This window comes from Grampus griseus (assembly GCF_964374135.1).
Source record: "Grampus griseus genome assembly, chromosome: 1".
Lineage (NCBI taxonomy): Eukaryota > Metazoa > Chordata > Mammalia > Artiodactyla > Delphinidae > Grampus > Grampus griseus.
Genome location: NC_139017.1, coordinates 170,743,451 through 170,761,880, shown reverse-complemented (window position 1 = coordinate 170,761,880; position 18,430 = coordinate 170,743,451). Strand labels below are relative to the sequence as shown.

The window sequence follows — 18,430 nt, the reverse complement described above, 5'->3', positions numbered from 1 at the left end:
CCCACCCGGGCAGGAAGGCTGATGGGCCCCTGCTCCCCCTGGAGGGCAGCACCCACACCTCATATTTGGGTCGAGAGAGTCTGGGAAGGGCCCCCTCAGCTACAGCTCCTTGTGGGGACCTGGTCCATCTTCCTGCCTCCAGGGATGGGTAGGGCACCTGTAGGGGGAGGCGGTCCCTCAGGATGCAGGTGGAAGCTAATTGTGTGCCCGCTGTCCCTCTCCAGCCCTGCTGCCGGCCACCGAGATGGCATCCATGCTGTCACTGAAGGAGGAGAGCCAGCTTCTGCAGCAGGAGCTGTCCCGCGTGGAGGACCTGCTGGCCCAGAGCCGGGCTGAGCGCGATGAGCTGGCCATCAAGTACAACGCGGTCAGTGAGAGGGTGGGTGTTGCGGGGGGCTGAGAGCTGGGCTAGGGGCTCCCCTGCCGCAGGGGTGGGGAGACAGCCAGGGCAGGCCCGCTTCCTGGGCAGAATGTGGGCCCTGGAGTCAGGCCGCCTCCATTCAGATTGTGGCTCTGCCCACTTGAGCGGCCTTGAGCAAATCACCCCGCGCTGCGAGCCTGTAGCGGGGACAGTAATGTGACACGGAGCTGTGAGGAATCAATGAGACGAGGGGATGAAGTGCCTGGAAACTGGGGTATTTCATTCCTGGCTGTCCCGAGCCTGCTTGGGGGGTGGGGCACGGAGCACAAGACCCCTAGAGGCCCCTGCCACCCCTTGAGTCTCTGGGCATCTTCCTGTGCCCCCGGTTACCTGAGCCTTGGGGTCCACCCAACAGGCTGGGGTAGGCACAGGCAGCCACAGACCTGCCCTGCTCCCCGTGGGGGTGAGGCCCAGCAAAGGAAGGAAGGAAGGAGAAGCCGGGCCTGCCTGCAAGTCCAGGCAGGATTCACGTCCCCCGGACCTGTGCTGCAGGGCCTGGGCAGGAGGTCGGTGTGGGTGGAGTACAGGTGGTTCTTAGTGCATTTTCTCCTTTAGGCCTCCAGGCTCGTGGGAAGTGACCCTGGGGAGTTGATGGTGGCTGAAAGTTGGTGAGAGAGTTGCATGAGGGAGGGAGTGTGTGTGCGGATGGGAGATGTGTGGGTGGTAATAACACTCATTATGGTAGCTGCTGGTTACTGAGTGCCTACTCTGTGCCAAGCATGAGCTGGGTGCTTTACATTTAATGCACCAAGGTCGGGACCATTATGATGCTCATTTAACAGAGGAGATAACCAAGGCTCAGAGAGGGAGAGCACCCTGCTTGAGGGTCACACAGCTGAGGGCTCTGTGTTACAGTTTTGTTTCCTGGGTATGGGAAGAGGCAACCGGCCTGGGAGTTCCAGGGGGCACCTGGCCCTGGGAAAGCTGGAAGGGCCTCAGACGTGACCCCTGATGTTACACACGGAAGATTGAAGCTGGCCCAGGGTCCCCTGTGTGGGACTAGCAGAACTAGGGATGGCTAGACCCCTGAGCCGGGCCTGTCCACACAGGGGCTTGTATACCCGTGATGGGAAGAGGGATCTGTGTTCCTCTGTGTCGTTGTGGGATGTGCCTGTGTCCTGACATCCGCCTGCCTGGACAAGCCCCTGACGTGTTGGGACTTGCAGAAGAGCAGGATGGTGGCCGGCACTGGGGACCGTGCAGAGCTAGTTTTCCCAAAGTTTGCAGGGGGCGTGGCAGGTGGGCTGGGCGGAGTCTGTATTGTTGGTGGTGGGCCCTGAGACAGCCCCCTCCTAGTTTAGGCTGGTCATCTTTTGGCCCCTGGCACAGTGTCAGGCCCCTGGGGGCTGCCTCTTTTATTTATTTATTTTTGGCTGCCTCTTTTATTTTTATTTTTTATTTTTTATTATTATTATTTTTTTTTTGCGGTACGCGGGCCTCTCACTGTTGTGGCCTCTTCCGTTGCGGAGCACAGGCTCCGGACGCGCAGGCTCAGCGGCCATGGCTCACGGGCCCAGCCGCTCCGCGGCACGTGGGATCTTCCCGGACCGGGGCACGAACCCGTGTCCCCTGCATCGGCAGGCGGCCTCTCAACCACTGCGCCACCAGTGAAACCCTGGCTGCCTCTTTTAAATGCCAACTTCTGACTGACAGTGAGGCTAGCACTGCCCCTCAGGCTGGCATGGGGAGGGAAGAAGAGGTGGGGGTAGCGGGTCCCTTTGCTTTTAGGACACAGCTGTGGGGCTGGGCCGGTTGGGGGAGCTGCTTTGGTCTAGAAAGTTTCCTTGTGTGGCTGGAGAGGCCCCTGAATAGCATGTAGAGCGAGCCTGGCAGGAGACTGTCCTCTGTCTGAGATGTGGCCCCCTGGAGGCAGGGGCTGCATGACAATGACCTTGAGGCCTTTCCTGGGGGTGGGTCCATAGGGAACCTCAGAGCCTGGAGATCACCTCATTAGAGATGGGGAAACAGGCCCAGGGAGGGGACATGACAGGCCCAAGGTCGGTGGTGGAGCTGGGCCGAGACCCCTGGTCCGGGACTCTGTGCTCCTGCGGCACGGTCACTCCCTGCTGCCCACTTGTCCCCGGGCTGCAGGTGACAGGGCCTGCCCTTGTGGCTATAACTGCTGCACGTGCGCTGGCTTAGGGGGCCAGTCAGTGAGGTTGTTCCGACCCCTTAAACCCCACAGCATCCCTGGGAAAGGGGAGTGGAGGTGAGGTCAGGGTCTCTGTCCTATTGACTACATGTAGGGAAACTGAGGCAGGGGCTCCTAGTGGCTACCTCCCAGGTCAGAGGGAGAACCTCAGGGTCCCAGTGGAGACCCCCGCTTCTTCCTGTCCCTGACGAGCAGGTGCTGGGCGAGGCAGCTGGGATGGGAAGGAGGGAGTCGGCTCCACAGGCCAGGCCCCCTGCCCCCCCACCCCCAGTGTCCGTGGCAACCTGGACCGGAATGTCGGGGACTGGGGCAGCGGTTGCTAGGGGAGACAGTAAACTTCTTTCATCCCTGGCTTGGTAGCAGCCTCCTTCCCTCTTGAATTACAAGTAAAATTGAAAGGCTGCTTGGTGAGCAGCAAAGTTTGTGGAAAGGGGTGGGGTGTGGCCAGGAGTGGCTTGGGTCTGGCGGTGAGCGCTGGAGAAGCGGTGGAGCACCTGGCGGCTGCAGGAAGCCCTCTAAAGCCACGAAGCAGACAGCAGCTGGTTCACACAGATGTGCAAAATGCACACAACACAGCCACAGTCAGACCCTCCCCGCACACCAACACAAACCCACCTCGGGGAGACACTCAGATTCACAGAAGCTGCCCAGACACCGCACAGTCCCACCCACATGCACAGTCACACACCGCGGTGTATCCTGCATACCCACACCGCAGACAACACAACACTGTCTCACAGCTCCTGGACACCTACAGCCAGACAAAGGTACACACAAGTGCACAGACGCGTGCAGAGCCCAGCTTCGCTCCCCAGGTCCGCCCACTTGTGACTGTGCACACAGTCATACAGACACATGGACACACGGGTGCACATGAAGACGACCCATCGCCCGCAGCACAACGTAGACCTGGGACTGCAGCCGCCACCTCACCCGGTCCCTGTGAAGGCCCAGACCCAGAGACACACAGGGTCCCACATGGAGACAGACGACAAGACGCACCCCCCCACCCCCAAGGAAGCGCCCGCATCCATGCACAACACACTCACGGCATCTCGGTGCCACCGTCACCACACTCAGATGCGATGCTCTGCCCATCACCTGACTTAGGTGGACTTCGCGCAGATGCTGGCCACGGGCCTGCAGCACACCCTCCAGGTGGAGACCCCCTGCACGTTGCCTTCTCCTCCACCCTCAGACCGGATCCCCACCCACATAAGCTGAAGCCCCCAGGCAGCCTCCGTGGGCACAGTCACCCTGCCCAGCGCTGTCCCCGGGGGTGGGCGTGGTTTGGCCGAATATCGGCTTCCCTGTGCACCGAGGCCGAACAGAAATACGGAGACAGGGATTTTGGAGGAAGAGAGAGATGGCTTTATTTTTCTGCCAGGCCGAAGGCAAGACACAGCAGGCTAGCACCTCAAGAACTGTGCCCCCACCCTTGGGAATCAGGGAAGACTTTATATGTGGGGCTCGCAGTCCGGGGTGTGTGATGAGGATCAGAGTAGTGAAGGTCTTGCATTCTTCCTTTCCTTTGCATTATTTCAAAACAGTCATAGCTGGCGTCAGGTCGCCCAGTAATTGGGGTCCGGCGGTCTGGTAATGGTGTCCGTTTGCCTCGTTCGTTTGCCTCTGGTTTATCAGCCGGCGACCTTGTTTCTGAAATGCAAAAACTATAGGGGGTGATTTGTTATCGAATGTAAGTGCCAGGACAAAGTAAGGTTAGGGATTGAGAGGCAGGGGATGTAACTTGAAGAGCTAGGCGTGATAGGTGCTGAACGTAAATTACATAGTGTCAGGGAGTGAGGTTAGCTTTGTAAAGTTACTACAAATTAGTGACAGTTAAAGTAAAACGAGGAGTGATTAACTTTCAGGCCAGGTTATGTTTCTTCTCTAGCCTGTTCACTGTTACCTTTGTTCTCCTTGTTCTCAGGGGAGGGAAAACTCCATTTCTATATTTGCTGCAACAGGGGTGGGGCTGGAGATGCCTCTCAGCTTGGTGGCTCACTGGGTCTCTCCTGCCATACCGCTTAACACAGGCCTGGAGGGCTGACCTGGCCTGGCCCCGCTACTAGCGTGGGTGAGAGTAGCTGCCCTTGCCGTTGGCTTCCCTGGGACCCAGTGTGGGTGGGCGTGTGAATACCCTGCCCGGGCTTTTGCAGGCCAGGCACTGGGCTGGGCTCTCGTGCTGTTGGTTCTCCCTGGGCACTGTCGCTCCTCTGTTGTTCTTGCTTGTCCTCAGCGGCCTCCTCCCTCCTCCCTTCCAAACAGCTGGAGGAGGCTGAGGGGCCCCCTGGGACCAGCGGGTACCTAAGGGTGTTAGGGGGTTCCAGGCTAGCGAGGCAGTCAGAGCCGGCAGGCATCCTGCCTCTGCCCCCAGGGTCTGATGATGAAGGGGCTGCAAGCTGCCTGTGGGTAAGGGAAGGGCGGCGACCGCAGAGGCTTCCCATGAGCCCAGGGAGAGGAGGGAGCCCAAGGCTAGGCTGGGCTGAGAGGGCATTAATAAACCACACCTTATATTAGAACCCATGTGCGCACCTCTTACAAACCTGAGTGCTGTGTATGTGGGGAGTGGGGGCGGGATGTGTTCATCTGTGTCACCTTCGGGGTGTTTTAGGTGGCCTCTGTGTGTTATGTGCGTGCATGTCTCTAAGCTCAGATATGCATACGTGTATTGATGCCTGTGAATGTATTCACGTGTGCTCATGCTGTTAATTCATTAACATTGCTACTGCCACTGTTCTAAAATACAATGGGGAGCAAAATCCAGGCTTTTCTGAGCTCACTTAGGGTGGGGGTGGGGAGACAGGGGCATGAATCCAATAATTATCCACCAGAGGGGGTTGGGTGTCTTGGAGGAGAGGCTCGCGGTGTACCCAGGGCCTTTAAGGTTTATCCCAGGTGCATCTTTGTGCTTTGCATGCACACGTTTGTGGGCCCACCTGCATGTGTCCACGCACACCCAGTCTGTGTATCCGCGCTTGCCCAGTCTGTGTGTCCATGCACGGCTGCATTACCCGTGCACACGTGCATTGCATCATGGTATTGCCCACATGTGCCTGCAAGGCATTGTGGGTCCGGGTCCAGCCTGGCGCCCCCTGCAGAGGCCTGTGACTGCCTTCCTGGGGGGCCCAGGACTCTCACCCAGGGCCCTTCCCTGCAGCTGGAGCAGGCTGTGCGGCTGGAGTCTGGGGAGCTGGAAACACAGGAGCCCAGGGGGCTGGCACGGCAGAGCGTGGAGCTGCGGAGGCAGCTGCAGGAGGAGCAGGCCTCCTACCGGCGCAAGCTGCAGGCCTACCAGGAGGGCCAGCAGCGGCAGGCCCAGCTCGTGCAGCGGCTGCAGGCCAAGGTCAGGGCCACCCACTCCTGCTCCTGCCCACCCTTGCGCTCACTTGGCCCGGCCCCCATGCCCCCTGGGGCTGACCGGCCACTCTCCACCCATCCCCAGATCCTCCAGTACAAGAAGAAGACCTCGGAGCTGGAGCAGCAGCTGCTGGAGAGAGCTGCGGAGCTGGGGCAGCAGCGGCTGAGGGTGGGTGCCGGGCTGTGGCAGGGCAGACGCTTCCCTCCATGTTGCCCAGCCTAATGCCCCCGCTTCTCCCACCTAGGCCACAGAGCACAGCCATGACCTAGAGAGCGCCCTCATCCGCCTGGAGGAGGAACAGCAGAGGTGGGACACAGCGGGGGATAGCACGTGGCTGGCAGGGCTGTCCTCTCTGGCCACGCACCCACTGGTCCCTTTTCCCCCACCCAGAAGCGCCAGCCTGGCCCAGGTGAACTCTATGCTCCGAGAGCAGCTGGACCAGGCGAACTCGGCCAACCAGGCTCTGAGTGAGGACATACGCAAGGTGACCAGTGACTGGACACGCAGCCGCCAGGAGCTGGAGCAGCGGGAGGCAGCGTGGAGGCGCGAGGGAGAGGTGGGCACCGGGGAGCTGACCCGAGGGGAACAGCCTATGGGGGCGGGGGCGGGGGAGGGGGAGGGAGGGGGGAGGGGGAGGGGGAGGGAGGGCCCTGCTGGTCAGGTGAGCCCTTTAGTAGAGGTAAATGGTTGTCATAATAATAGCCTTGATTAGCACATACCACGTGCCAGTGCCAGGCAGGCGATTTCTCCTCTGTTCCTCATGGTAACCATATGTGGAAAGTGTCATCATCCTCCTTCTAAAGAGAGGTTGGATAGCTGCCCAGTCATGCAGCTGGCTGGCAGCTGGGATGCAAACCTCGGTCCCCAGCGCTTTCTGCCCTCCCTCACTGCTGCTTGCAGTCCGTGGAGGCTTTGAAATCCAGCTCCCCGAGCCAGCGGGAGGCTTGAGCTGGTGACCATATAGCTCCGTATGCGGGCCCAGAGCCGGCCCCCTGGGAGCCTCCGGGGTGGTCAGAGCTGGGGCAGGAAGTGGGCCGGCCCCCGCTCCAGCCCCTCACTCAGCCCCTCTGCCCTCCAGTCTTTCAACGCCTACTTCAGCCAGGAGCACAGCCGCCTGCTTCTCCTGTGGAGGCAGGCTGTGGGGGCCCGACGGCTGCTCAGCGAGGTGAAGATGTCCACCGAGAGGTGAGGAGTCCTGGCCGGCGGAGGGGCGGCTCGGGGAGACGCTGCAGCAGCCGGGAGACAACCCTGCTTTGCACACTGAATTCAACTCAACTCAGTTGAACTTCGGTCCGACCCAAAACACCTACCGTGTGCCGGGCCCTACGGAGATGCAGAGGCAACTAGTAATAATTAACTCTTACCAAGATCATGGCGGTCACTTAGTATTTACTTAATGTACTTGCTAAATTGGCTATTTATGACCAAATGACTAAGACTAAATACTAAATACTATTTGGTATTTACTAAATTTACTGTTTCCTAGTCATTACCAGTAAATAGTAAAGGTTTACTAGGTGTTTGCTCTGAGCTAGGCTCTTTGTACATTTTATTTCATCTCATATCCACAGTGTCCCTATGAGGTAGGAACTGGAATGATCCCCATTTTACAGATGAGGACACTGAGGCTCAGAGAGGTAGAGTGACCTTCCCAAGGTCACACAGCAGTAAGTAAGTGGTTGAATCAGGATTTGCAGTTCCTGCTTTTAATCTACTATGATATTCAGCTTCTGCTAACAAGGACCTCACAACCTCTAGGGAATTCCCTGGCGGTCCAGTGGTTAGGACTCCACACTTTCACTGCCAAGGGCCGGGGTTCAATCCCTGGTCGGGGAACTAAGATCCCACAAGCCGTGTGGTGTGGCCAAAAATTAAATTAAATTAAATTAAATTTTTTAAAAAAGGAACTTGCAACCTCTAGACTGAGGAAGTGAGTGGTTAGAGACGTGAGAGTGGAACAGAAAGGGTGTCCTGGATGCTCAGAAAACTGGGAGGGGTGGAGAGGTCAGAAAAATGCTTCATTGAGGAGGTGGAATTTGCTCTGACCCCAAGGGATGGGCGGGGTTTTAACTGGCAGAGCTGAGGGCGCCCCAGGCAGAGCAGCAGAAGCAAAGGCTTGGAGGTGCGAGAAAATGGCAGCCAGTGGGGTTGAAGCAAAAGGCAAGTGAAAGGAGGTCAGGTTGGAAAAGAGCCTCAAAGGCCTCCTGCCACAGGGGACTTGGTCCTGCTTGGTCTTTGGGCAGGTGAGGCTGCAGAGGGGAGAGCCTAGAGGCAGGCCGACCAGTTTGTTTCCTTTTGTGCCTTAAACATTTGTTTGAGCGATGATCTTTTGTTGAGATCATCTACTATTCTCTCAGTATCCAAATTTCCAGCTGACTCATCAGTGTCACTGATGGTGTTTCTTCACTTTTTGTCTTTAAAATTGTTTGAATCAGGATCCATAGATGTTCACAAAGTGTGATTGGCTGATTTGTCTTCTAAGTCTCTTTTATTTGTTCGGGACAGTCGTCCTTAGAGATTCCCACAGTCTGGATTCTGTGGTGTCCTTTAACACCTTTGACAGGGTTGTGCCCTGTAAATTGGATGTTGGATTTAAGGCTTGATCAGATTCAGGTTCGGGTTGTCGTGTTTTGTTTTGACAAGACTTCTTCATAAGCGCCGTGTGTACTCTGCCATCAGGAGCCTCTGTCTGTGCGTTAGCAGCCCTTGACGCTCAATGCCAAGGTCCAGACATTCGTCAGAGGCTGCAGAATCATGATTGTCTCATTCTGTCACTTCTTCATGTATTAACTGGAATTCTTCTATAATAAGGCACTTCCTCTTCTTACCGTTAGGTACCCAGTGGTACAGTTCATTCAGGAAAGGGGAGGATTTAACCTATTTGATATATTTAAAATACCTAATTTTTAATTAGCATTTAAAATGTTAACATCTTGCTTTTGAATAACTCACACATGCACAAGGTTCAAATTTCAAAAGGGTGTATGGTGAAAACTCAACTCTTCCTGCTGCCTCTGACCCAGACACTCAGGCTCATTTTTTTTTTTTTTTTTTTTTTGCGGTATGTGGGCCTCTCACTGTTGTGGCCTCTCCCGTTGCGGAGCACAGGCTCTGGACGCGCAGGCTCGGTGGCCATGGCTTACGGGCCCAGCCGCTCCGCGGCATGTGGGATCTTCCCGGACCGGGGCATGAACCCGTGTCCCCTGCATCGGCAGGCGGACTCTCAACCACTGTGCCACCAGGGAAGCCCTCAGGCTCATTTGATACAAGCAAATACAGCAGATTGTACGTTTCCCCCCCAGCCCCCACTTTTCTTTTATACACTCTTGGGAGAATTTCATCTTTGCAGTTCTTTTTTTTTTTCGGGCACACCGCACAGCTTGTGGGAGTTCCCCAACCAGGGACTGAACCCATGCTCCCTGCACTGGAGGCACAGAGTCCTAACCACTGAACCACCAGGGAGTTCCCTTTTTGCAGTTCTTGAAGATGCTTTGTTCACCCAATAGTTATAGCTGGGAATTGGTTCCACATCAGGCTCTAAAGAGCTTCCCCATTCGTTTTTCTTGGCTCCAGAGTATTCCATTGAAGGGATGTATCATGATGATTTTTTTTTTTTTTTTTTGCGGTACGCGGCCTCTCACTGTTGTGGCCTCTTCCGTTGCGGAGCACAGGCTCTGGACGCGCAGGCTCAGCGGCCATGGCTCACGGGCCTAGCTGCTCTGCGGCATGTGGGATCTTCCCGGACCGGGGCACGAACCTGTGTCCCCTGCATCGGCAGGCGGACTCTCAACCACTGCGCCACCAGGGAAGCCCCATGATGTTTTTAATAGCAGCTCCCTGCCGAGTTACCTGGTGGCCTAGTGGTTAGGATTCCAGGCTTTCACTGCCGAGGCCCGCATTCAATTCCTGGTCTGGGAACTGAGATCCTGCAAGCCACGCGGTGGCCAAAAGAAAAAAGAAAAGGCAATAGCAGCTCCCTTTCGATAGATATTTAGGTTGCCACCAGTATTTCTTACATGAGCAAGGCTGCAGTGGATCCCCTTATACACAGGTCATTTTCCTTGCTCTGGGGCATATCTGTAGGATAAATTCTGAGCGATGGAGTCCGTGGGTCCTAGAACCTATCCATTTATAATTTTCAGAGTTCTTCTAATTGCCCTCTGTGTGGTTACACTCAGCCTCCCACCAGGAGTGTAGGGAAAGCCTGTTTCCCCGCAGCCTCACCTACACTGCATTATATGACTTTTTGTCCCTAGTCTGATAGCGACAAATGGCATCCCACTGTAGTTTTAATTTACTCTTGGGAGCCCTTCCCCGCATCCCGTCCCCATCCTGTGTTCTCTACACCAGGGACCTGCTGCAGCTGGGAGGGGAGCTGGCCCGGACCTCACGAGCCATCCAGGAGGCGAGCTTGGGGTTGAGCGCAGGCCTGCGGCTGGCCGAGAGCCGGGCCGAGGCGTCCCTGGAGAAGCAGGCCCTGCTGCAGGCCCAGCTGGAGGAGCAGCTGCGGGACAAGGTGCTCCAGGAGAAGGACCTGGCCCAGCTGCAGGTGCAGAGCAACCTGGACAAAGCCGACCTCAGTGCCAGGTGGGCGCCCAGAGGCACCACGCGAGGCAGACCTCCCCACAGAGTGTACGCCCGGAGATACAGGGAGGAGGGGGCGTCTGTTCAACAGGGATGGGCCCTTCCCCTGTGTGAGTTCAGCCAGTCTCCCCAGGCACCCCGTTTGGCAGAGGGGGAGATGGAGGTTCATAGGGCTCTTGCCCAGGGCACATCACAAACAGTTCAGCCTCTACTCCTGAGACCTAGACTAGTCCCAAGGGGTTTTCCCGTGAGATAAAGTGGGTGGCCACCTCATTCTCATTTAGAGATGAGAAAGGAGAGTGACTTCAGGTCACACGGCAAGGGAGGCGAATCCTAGGGTCCCTGCCTCAGGTTTGGGGAAGCATGAAGGACACAGAGCTGGTGGGTTTGAGGAGAAGCTGGGTGGGTCTCCCATTCACCTGTGTTGCTCCCCTGCCTCCAGAGTGACTGAGCTGGCCCTGACAGTCGAGCGCCTTCAGAACCAGAATCTGGAAAAGGATCGGCTCAACAAGGCCCTCACGGAGAAGCTTGAGGCCCTGGTGAGATGCAGGGCAGGGCGGGGGGACCGACCAGATCCATGGACACAGGCTGAGGGCTGGGTAGCTTGGGCCAACCCCAAGCATCCCACTCAGGCTCAGTTTCACCCCTCATTAACTGAGCACCTAGTATGTGCCAGCTTTAGTGTGAGTGCCTAGTGGGTGCCAGCTTTAGTGATAAGCACATTCACCTCCTTTATCCCATTTCATCCTCTCAGCAGTTCTGTAGCATGATCCCCATTATACAGGTGAGGAACCTGAGGCCCAAGGGGAAATACTTGTCCAGAGTCTCAGAGCCATTAAGCTGGGGAGTCAGGACTTGAACTCATGCCTGTGCCCTGCTAGCCCAGGGCTCTTTCTTTTGGAACTCAGCTGCCTCCCCACCAGAGGGACCCCTCTCAAGGGTACTGCCTGGGTTGGTCATCCTTCTGTGTGGGGTCTGGCCTGGGTTCACGTCCAGCTCTCCTCCAATAGGCTGTGTGACTTGGGGCAGGACACCACATCTCTCTGGGCCTGGTCTGTTCAGTGAGGAAACTGAGGTCGCTGTGGGGTCTACCGAGCTGCTGGCCCCTGGGCATGGCCTTCGAGGCCAACTGATTGGTGGTAGTCCCGTGAGGGAGACGAAGGTGGGGTTTCTGACTAGGGCAGAGACACTGACCCCTCTTTGCCTGTCTCCCCAACACCACTCTAGGAATCCCTGCGGCTCCAGGAGCAGGCGGCCCTGGAGACGGAGGATGGAGAGGGGCTGCAGCAGACCCTGAGGGACCTGGCACAGGTTCGGAGCCGGGAGAAGCCAGAAGGGGTGGGAACCCTAGGCAGGGCAAGGCCAGGTAGTCCTGGGCCACCACGACCCCTGGTGGCCTTCAGCTGAACTGCAAGTGGTTGGGGGCCCTGGAAACCTAGGCTGCTGTTTAACACCCCTGCTAGCTCCGCCCAAAATCTGCCACCCCCTGCCCCCCACCCCGGGGGAGTTCCCCGTTGGAGAGGAGGCACTGCATGTTCCCTGCCCATCTGTGAGAAACGCTGAATCATGTCTTCCCAGTAAATGGGAGGCCTTACCTGGTGGGCTGAGGGCTGTGAGCTAGCGGAGGTGAGAAAGTGCTGCAGGGTTAGGGATGAAGCTAGGCATGAGGACCCTGGTGGCCCCACTACCTCCCGAGGCTTCTTTGCCCACCTATCCCGCAGCTCCCCTTCTCCTTCTGCCTCCCTAACCCACCCTCAGGCCGTCCTGTCAGACATGGAGAGCGGCATCCAGTTAAGTGGCTCTGAGCGTACAGCGGCCGCATCGGACGGCAGCCTGCGGGGGCTCTCGGGGGCGCGGACCCCGTCCCCACCGAGGCGCTCCTCGCCCGGCCGTGGCCGTTCCCCCCGCCGAGGCCCATCCCCTGCCTGCTCGGACTCCTCCACACTAGCCCTGATTCACTCCGCTCTGCACAAGCGTCAGCTGCAGGTCCAGGTGAGAAGGGGCCTGAGTGTCCTGGGGCGGAGCTCGAGTCCAGCGGGGAGGGGCTTGGGCAACCTTGATCGGAGCCGGGGTCTTAGGGGAGGAGCCTGAGCATTCAGGCTAGAGTCAGAGCCTTGAGAAACGGCAACTGAGTCAGGACCCATGGAGGTGGCTGAGAGCACTGGAGGAATCTGAGTCTAGAGTGGGAGGGGCTTGAGAAGCTGGGGGCGGAGCCCGGGGTGGAGTAAGAGGCCTGGTATAGGAAGGGAGATGGGGTTCCCACACAGAGCCAGAGAGCCTTGGTGTGTGTTTGGAGGGGGGCGGTGTCAGAAGTGGGGGAGGGGAAGGAGTGTGCTTGGCGGTTTGTCTGGTGTCCTGGGGACTTAGGTTGCCTGGGACCCCAGGGAGATGGAGGCTCAGAGGCCTTGCAGAGGTCTCAGAAGGCTGGTGAGGGCACGATGCAGGGGAGTGGAAACTGAGTCTGGGGGCGTAGCTCCACTCCCCTGCCCCAGGCCTGGACCCAGGCCTAGGCTGCAGCGTAGGCTGGTGTGCATCGTGCGGAGAGCGGGGAGGGTGCTTCACAGGGCTCCCCTACACTCAGTGATTCCCATATGCCACAGGACATGCGGGGGCGCTATGAGGCCAGCCAGGACCTCCTGGGCACCCTGCGGAAGCAGCTTAGTGACAGCGAGTTGGAGCGCCGTGCCCTTGAGGAACAGCTGCAGCGTCTTCGGGATAAGACCGACGGGGCCACCCAGGCCCAGGAGGATGCACAGCGCGAGACCCAGCGCCTGCGCAGTGCTGTCGACCTCCTGAACAGGTGCGGGGAGGTCAGAGGCGGGGAGCCCAGAGAATAAGTCAGCGTCTGGGCCTAACACGAGCCAAAGCCTGTGAACATGCGGATTTGCACTAATATGGTCATAACTAGCCGCATGTGTCTGTTCAAATGTAAATTAAGTAAACATTTACAAATGTAAATGTTTGCATTAGCCACATTTCAAGTGCTAACAAGTAGGACATATGACTGTAAAACATTTCCATCATCTCCAAGAGCCATATTGATACTGTTATTCTCGACTCTGTCTCTCGGAGATTTTGGAGACAAGAAATTATCCACTCTTAGCTGCCTGGTTGTTTTGATTATTTGGGTGCTTGTTTTTTGGTTTTTCTCTTTGTAAATGTAACCACGTAATAAAAAGTTTGAAAAATTGAGGGGAAATAAAAAGATGGGACCTCCTCACAGCTTCCCCTCTCATCCTAACCCCTGTTAATGCACTGGCTTTGCTTCCGGTTGTGTTTCCTGGAAGTCAGTTTGCAAACCTTTCCAGTATACCTACTATGTGCTAGGCTTATTGCCAAGTGCTTCCTGTGTATTATCTCAGTTAGTCTTCCCATCAAACTCATGCAGTTCACAACTGTTACTGTCCTGAGGTTGAGAGACTTGTCCAAGGTCACACAGTGACGTGGCTGGGGTAGGAATTAGGATTCAGGTCCATCTGACAGCAAAACCAGTGCTTCCCATGCCTTGGAAGGAAAGGGGCTTTTTATGTAGTTGGATTCGCAGCGAACACCTCATTTTTTTTTTTTTTGTGGTATGTGGGCCTCTCACTGTTGTGGCCTCTCCCGTTGCGGAGCACAGGCTCTGGACGCGCAGGCTCAGCGGCCATGGCTCACGGGCCCAGCTGCTCCGCGGCATGTGGGATCTTCCAGGACTGGGGACGAACCCATGTCCCCTGCATCAGCAGGCGGACTCTCAGCCACTGTGCCACCAGGGAAGCCTGAACACCTCATTTTGCCTTCTACTATTTTTCTTAATTTCATGTCAAATGTTTTTTTTTTTTAAACTTGGACAGAGTTTGACCCCCACCCTTTTTTTTTGATAATTTTATTTACTCATTTATTTTTGGCTGCATTGGGTCTTCGTTGTGGTACGTGGGCTTCTCATTGCGGTAGCTTGTTGCGGAGCATGGGCTCTAGGTGCACAGGCTTCAGTAGTTGTGGCACACGGGCTTAGTTGCTCCGAGGCACGTGGGATCTTCCTGGACCAGGGCTCAAACCCGTGTCCCCTGCATTGGCAGGTGGATTCTTAACCACTGCACCACCAGGGAAGCCCATGTCGAATATTTTTTCCCACTTACTGCCAGCCTTCGTATCTAATATATCAGTATTTACAGGTTGCCACTTTGAGCGCAGGGGGGCGGCAGTGGAGGATATGATAGCGATCAGCCCTAAGCCTGAGCTAGAAACCCCTGCCTTGGAAGGAGCCTCCTCCCTCCCCTGCCCTGGCTACCATGTGTTGCTGGCCTGGGCAGCAGGCAGTTGTGGGATCTGGACAGACCCAGCTCTATTGAGCCTCCCAGAATTGAGGGGCATAGGGTGCTGTAGGGGGCATTTCCTGGTCACGTGGACTAGCAGAGCTGGCAGCAAAATTGCCCACATGTCTCAGGAACCTAGCCTGGCATCTTTACCTGGTGGGGTAGTTGGAGATAACGCCAGTGCCTCCATCCATTCCACTGGGCCTCCAAGTGGGCTGGTTGGGGTAGAAGGAAAGCTGAGTGCCCTATGCCGGGAAGAGTCAGCTCCAGGGAGACATGGATGAAATGAGTGGGCCATGCTTAGGGGCAGGAAGGCTTTCTAGAGGCCGGGGCCTCGGAGGATGGGAGGATGTGGCTCCTGGCTAGGACAGCAGCACGGCCGTCTTCCCCGGTGGGAGTGGCCTCTGCATCCCCTTCAGCTCCCCCTCCCCTTGTCCTGCAGGGAGAAGGACAGCCTAGCCCACAGCCTGCAGGTGGCCCAGCAGCAGGCTGAGGAGCTACCGCAGGAGCGGGAGAAGCTGCATGCAGCCCAGGAGGAGCTGCGGCGCCAGCGGGAGCAGCTGGAGGAAGAGCGGGAGGACGCAGCACAGGACAGTGCACGGACACGCAGGGAGCTGGAGCGCAGGTGAGTGGCTTCTGGCTCCCTGCCAGGGCCGCTTGGGTGGGCCATGGGGCTCCCGACTGTCCCTGGGGGCTAGGAAGTACTGACTGTGTCTTGGGCCTTCTACCGTCTCGAGGAGCCTCATGGCACCCCTCTGCTATAGGGTCTTCTCACCAGACCCATTTCAGGAAACTGAGATTCAGGGAGGTTTAGTCATTTACCTGAGATCAGAGAACTGGTAGGAGGTAGAGTGTGGATGATGATAACAACTGGACTTCCCTGGCGGTCCAGTGGTTAAGGCTCTGTGCTTCTACTGCAGGGGGCGTGGGTTCGATCCCTGGTTGGGGAACTAAGATCCCACATGCCTTGCAGCACAGCCAAAAAACAAAAAAAACGAATATAACAGTAGTTATATTAACTATATAGCATTAGTATTATTAATTAAGTTAATTAACAATAATATTAATATAACATTAATAATTTTTAAATTTAAAGTTATAATAATAACATCAGTACTTATATTACTAAGTACCAGGCACTTTTTTTTTTTTTTTTTTTTTTTTTTTGCGGTACGAGGGCCTCTCACTGTTGTGGCCTCTCCCGTTGCGGAGCACAGGCTCCGGACGCGCAGGCTCAGCGGCCATGGCTCACGGGCCCAGCCGCCCCGCGGCATGTGGGATCCTCCTGGACTGGGGCATGAACCTGTGTCCCTTGCATCGGCAGGCGGACTCTCAACCACTATGCCACCAGGGAAGCCTCAGGCACCATTTTAAGCACTTAGATTCTCTTATTTAACCTTTGTGATAACTCTGTGATGTAGGAGCTATTATTATCTCCATTTGGATGAGATGGATGGTGAAACTGAGGCACAGAGAGGTTATGTAACTTGCCCAAGGTCACACAGCTAGTTAGTGGAAGAGCCAGGATTTGAACTCAGTCATTGGGGCTTCAGAGTTAATCTCTTAACCACTTCACTATTTACTTCTGTGAGGCATTAGTAACAGTGATGTTTAGTACATTGTGGCGGTGGATATTATCCTTGTTTCCGAAGGCCGTTGGAGAGATATGTCAGGTACAATAAGGACACATATCCTTTTTTTTTTTTTTTTTTAATTTTATTTATTTTTGGCTGCGTTGGGTCTTCGTTGCTGTGGGCGGGCTTTCTCTAGTTGCGGCGAGCGGGGGCTACTCTTCGTTGCGGTGCGTGGGCTTCTCATTGTGGTGGCTTCTCTTGTTACGGAGCACGGGCTCTGGGTGCGTGGGCTTCAGTAGTTGCAGCACACGGGCTCAGTAGTTGTGGCACGCGGGCCCTAGAGCACGCGGGCTTCAGTAGTTGCGATGCATGGGCTCAGTAGTTGTGGCTCGCGGGCTTAGTTGCTCTGTGACATGAGGGATCTTCCCGGACCAGGGGTCGAACTCGTGTCCCCTGCATTGGCAGGCAGATTCTTAACCACTGTGCCACCAGGGAAGTCCCAGGACACATATCCTTTTCACAACGTTATGAGGCGAGCGTTACCCCATTTTGCAGATGTGAAAACTGAGGCCCAACAGTGGGCTTGGCTGTCCTTGTGGATGAGGCTCCTGCCTTGGGCCTGGGCCCTGGCTGCTCCAGCATGTCTGGCCATGGGAGACTCAGGGTAGGGGAGTGACATGGGGCACCCCCCCACCCTCTGTCCCACAGCCATAGACAACTAGAGCAGCTGGAAGTGAAGCGCTCAGGGCTGGCGAAGGAGCTGGTGGAGGTGAGGGAGGCGCTGAGCTGTACCACGCTTCAGCGGGACATGCTGCAGGCTGAGAAGGCCGAGGTGGCCGAGGCGCTGACCAAGGTGGGTCCCCGTTTGCCACACCGCCACAAACCCACCTCTACCCTAGGCCCCAGGCCTTCTCACTCTGCGCAGACTGACCCCTATTTCAGGCTCATCTCTGACCCTGGCCACACACTGATCTCTGATCCCAGCCATAAGTGAACTGACCTTTAGGACTGGTCATATCCCTGCTTTTCCAGATGCTTCTGGGGCAGGGCCTGCAACTCAGGTCATCCAGTCCCATCTCTGGACACAGGTCCTGGGGTCTGTGAGGGTTGGGGGCACAGATCTTGGTCGGTGCCTGCCCTGCTGTCTGTGGTCTGGGCCCTGAGCAAGGCCACCCTAGACCCCACTCTGGGGTACCCTCTGACCTCTGGCCGCGCCCCACAGTGGGAGCCAGCTTCATTGGTCCTTGCACGGCTCTGGGTGCGCAGCAGCGTGGGCAGCAGGGCGTCTGCAGGGATTTTGTTTCTGTCTCGTGTTCTCATGTTCTATCTCCCTCCTCGTGTCCCCTGCCCTGTCTCTGGGGGCCCTGTCTCTCCGTGCCTCTTCTCGTCACCTCCCTACCTCCTGCCTCTCCCATCTCTCTGCCTTTCTCCCCATCTCTCCTTATCTTTCCATGTCTCTGCACGTCTTTTCCCATCTCTCTCCATCTCTCCCCGCCTGACCGTCTCTGGCCGCCCTGGTCCCGACCCTGCAGGCTGAGGCTGGCCGCATGGAGCTTGAGCTCTCCATGACCAAGCTGAGGGCCGAGGAGGCCTCTCTGCGGGACTCCTTATCCAAGCTGAGCGCCCTGAACGAGAGTCTTGCCCAGGACAAGCTGGGTCTGAACCGCCTTGTCGCCCAGGTATGTTGTGTGCCAGCAGGCCTTCCTGCCTCGCCCACCTGTCCTCCCCGCTCAGAAACCCCGCTGAGGCATCCCCAGGCCCAGCCTAGGCCCACACCCCGACATCTCCCTGTACACCTCTGTCCCTCTGTCTTGTTGTTCTGTCTCTGACTCCTTCTGGCTGTCTGTCTTCTCTCTCATGGTCTGAGAGGGAAGGAGCTCCATGGGCCCTTCCTTCTGCTCCTCCCCAGTGTCCACACACCCTAGGGCACCGCCCCTTACCCCCGGGAGCCTCCCACGTGCTGGCTGTAATAGGTGGGTGGAGAAGGCATCCTTGGTCCCGGGTGGGACCTCTTTGGACCATGAGGGCCTGGGCTGATCTGGT

General features: G+C 56.7%; 1 protein-coding gene across 2 annotated transcripts in view; it reads left to right on the top strand.

Moving 5' to 3' along the window:
• Window positions 1-229: 229 nt before the first annotated feature.
• Window positions 230-18,430, top strand: part of CROCC (ciliary rootlet coiled-coil, rootletin) — a gene marked incomplete at its 5' end in the record, with an annotated part of 41,874 nt that continues 23,673 nt past the window's right edge. Inside the window, 14 exons of one of the 2 annotated variants that reach the window (XM_082676432.1) lie at window positions 230-379; window positions 5,734-5,919; window positions 6,019-6,102; window positions 6,179-6,240; window positions 6,325-6,490; window positions 7,013-7,119; window positions 10,285-10,521; window positions 10,961-11,057; window positions 11,746-11,829; window positions 12,277-12,510; window positions 13,119-13,318; window positions 15,256-15,438; window positions 17,096-17,240; window positions 17,920-18,066. In XM_082676432.1, coding sequence (XP_082532558.1) covers window positions 245-379; window positions 5,734-5,919; window positions 6,019-6,102; window positions 6,179-6,240; window positions 6,325-6,490; window positions 7,013-7,119; window positions 10,285-10,521; window positions 10,961-11,057; window positions 11,746-11,829; window positions 12,277-12,510; window positions 13,119-13,318; window positions 15,256-15,438; window positions 17,096-17,240; window positions 17,920-18,066 — 2,067 coding nt within the window. The remainder of the gene's footprint in view (window positions 380-5,733; window positions 5,920-6,018; window positions 6,103-6,178; window positions 6,241-6,324; window positions 6,491-7,012; window positions 7,120-10,284; window positions 10,522-10,960; window positions 11,058-11,745; window positions 11,830-12,276; window positions 12,511-13,118; window positions 13,319-15,255; window positions 15,439-17,095; window positions 17,241-17,919; window positions 18,067-18,430) is intronic. The other variant, XM_082676431.1, reaches the window with a different exon arrangement.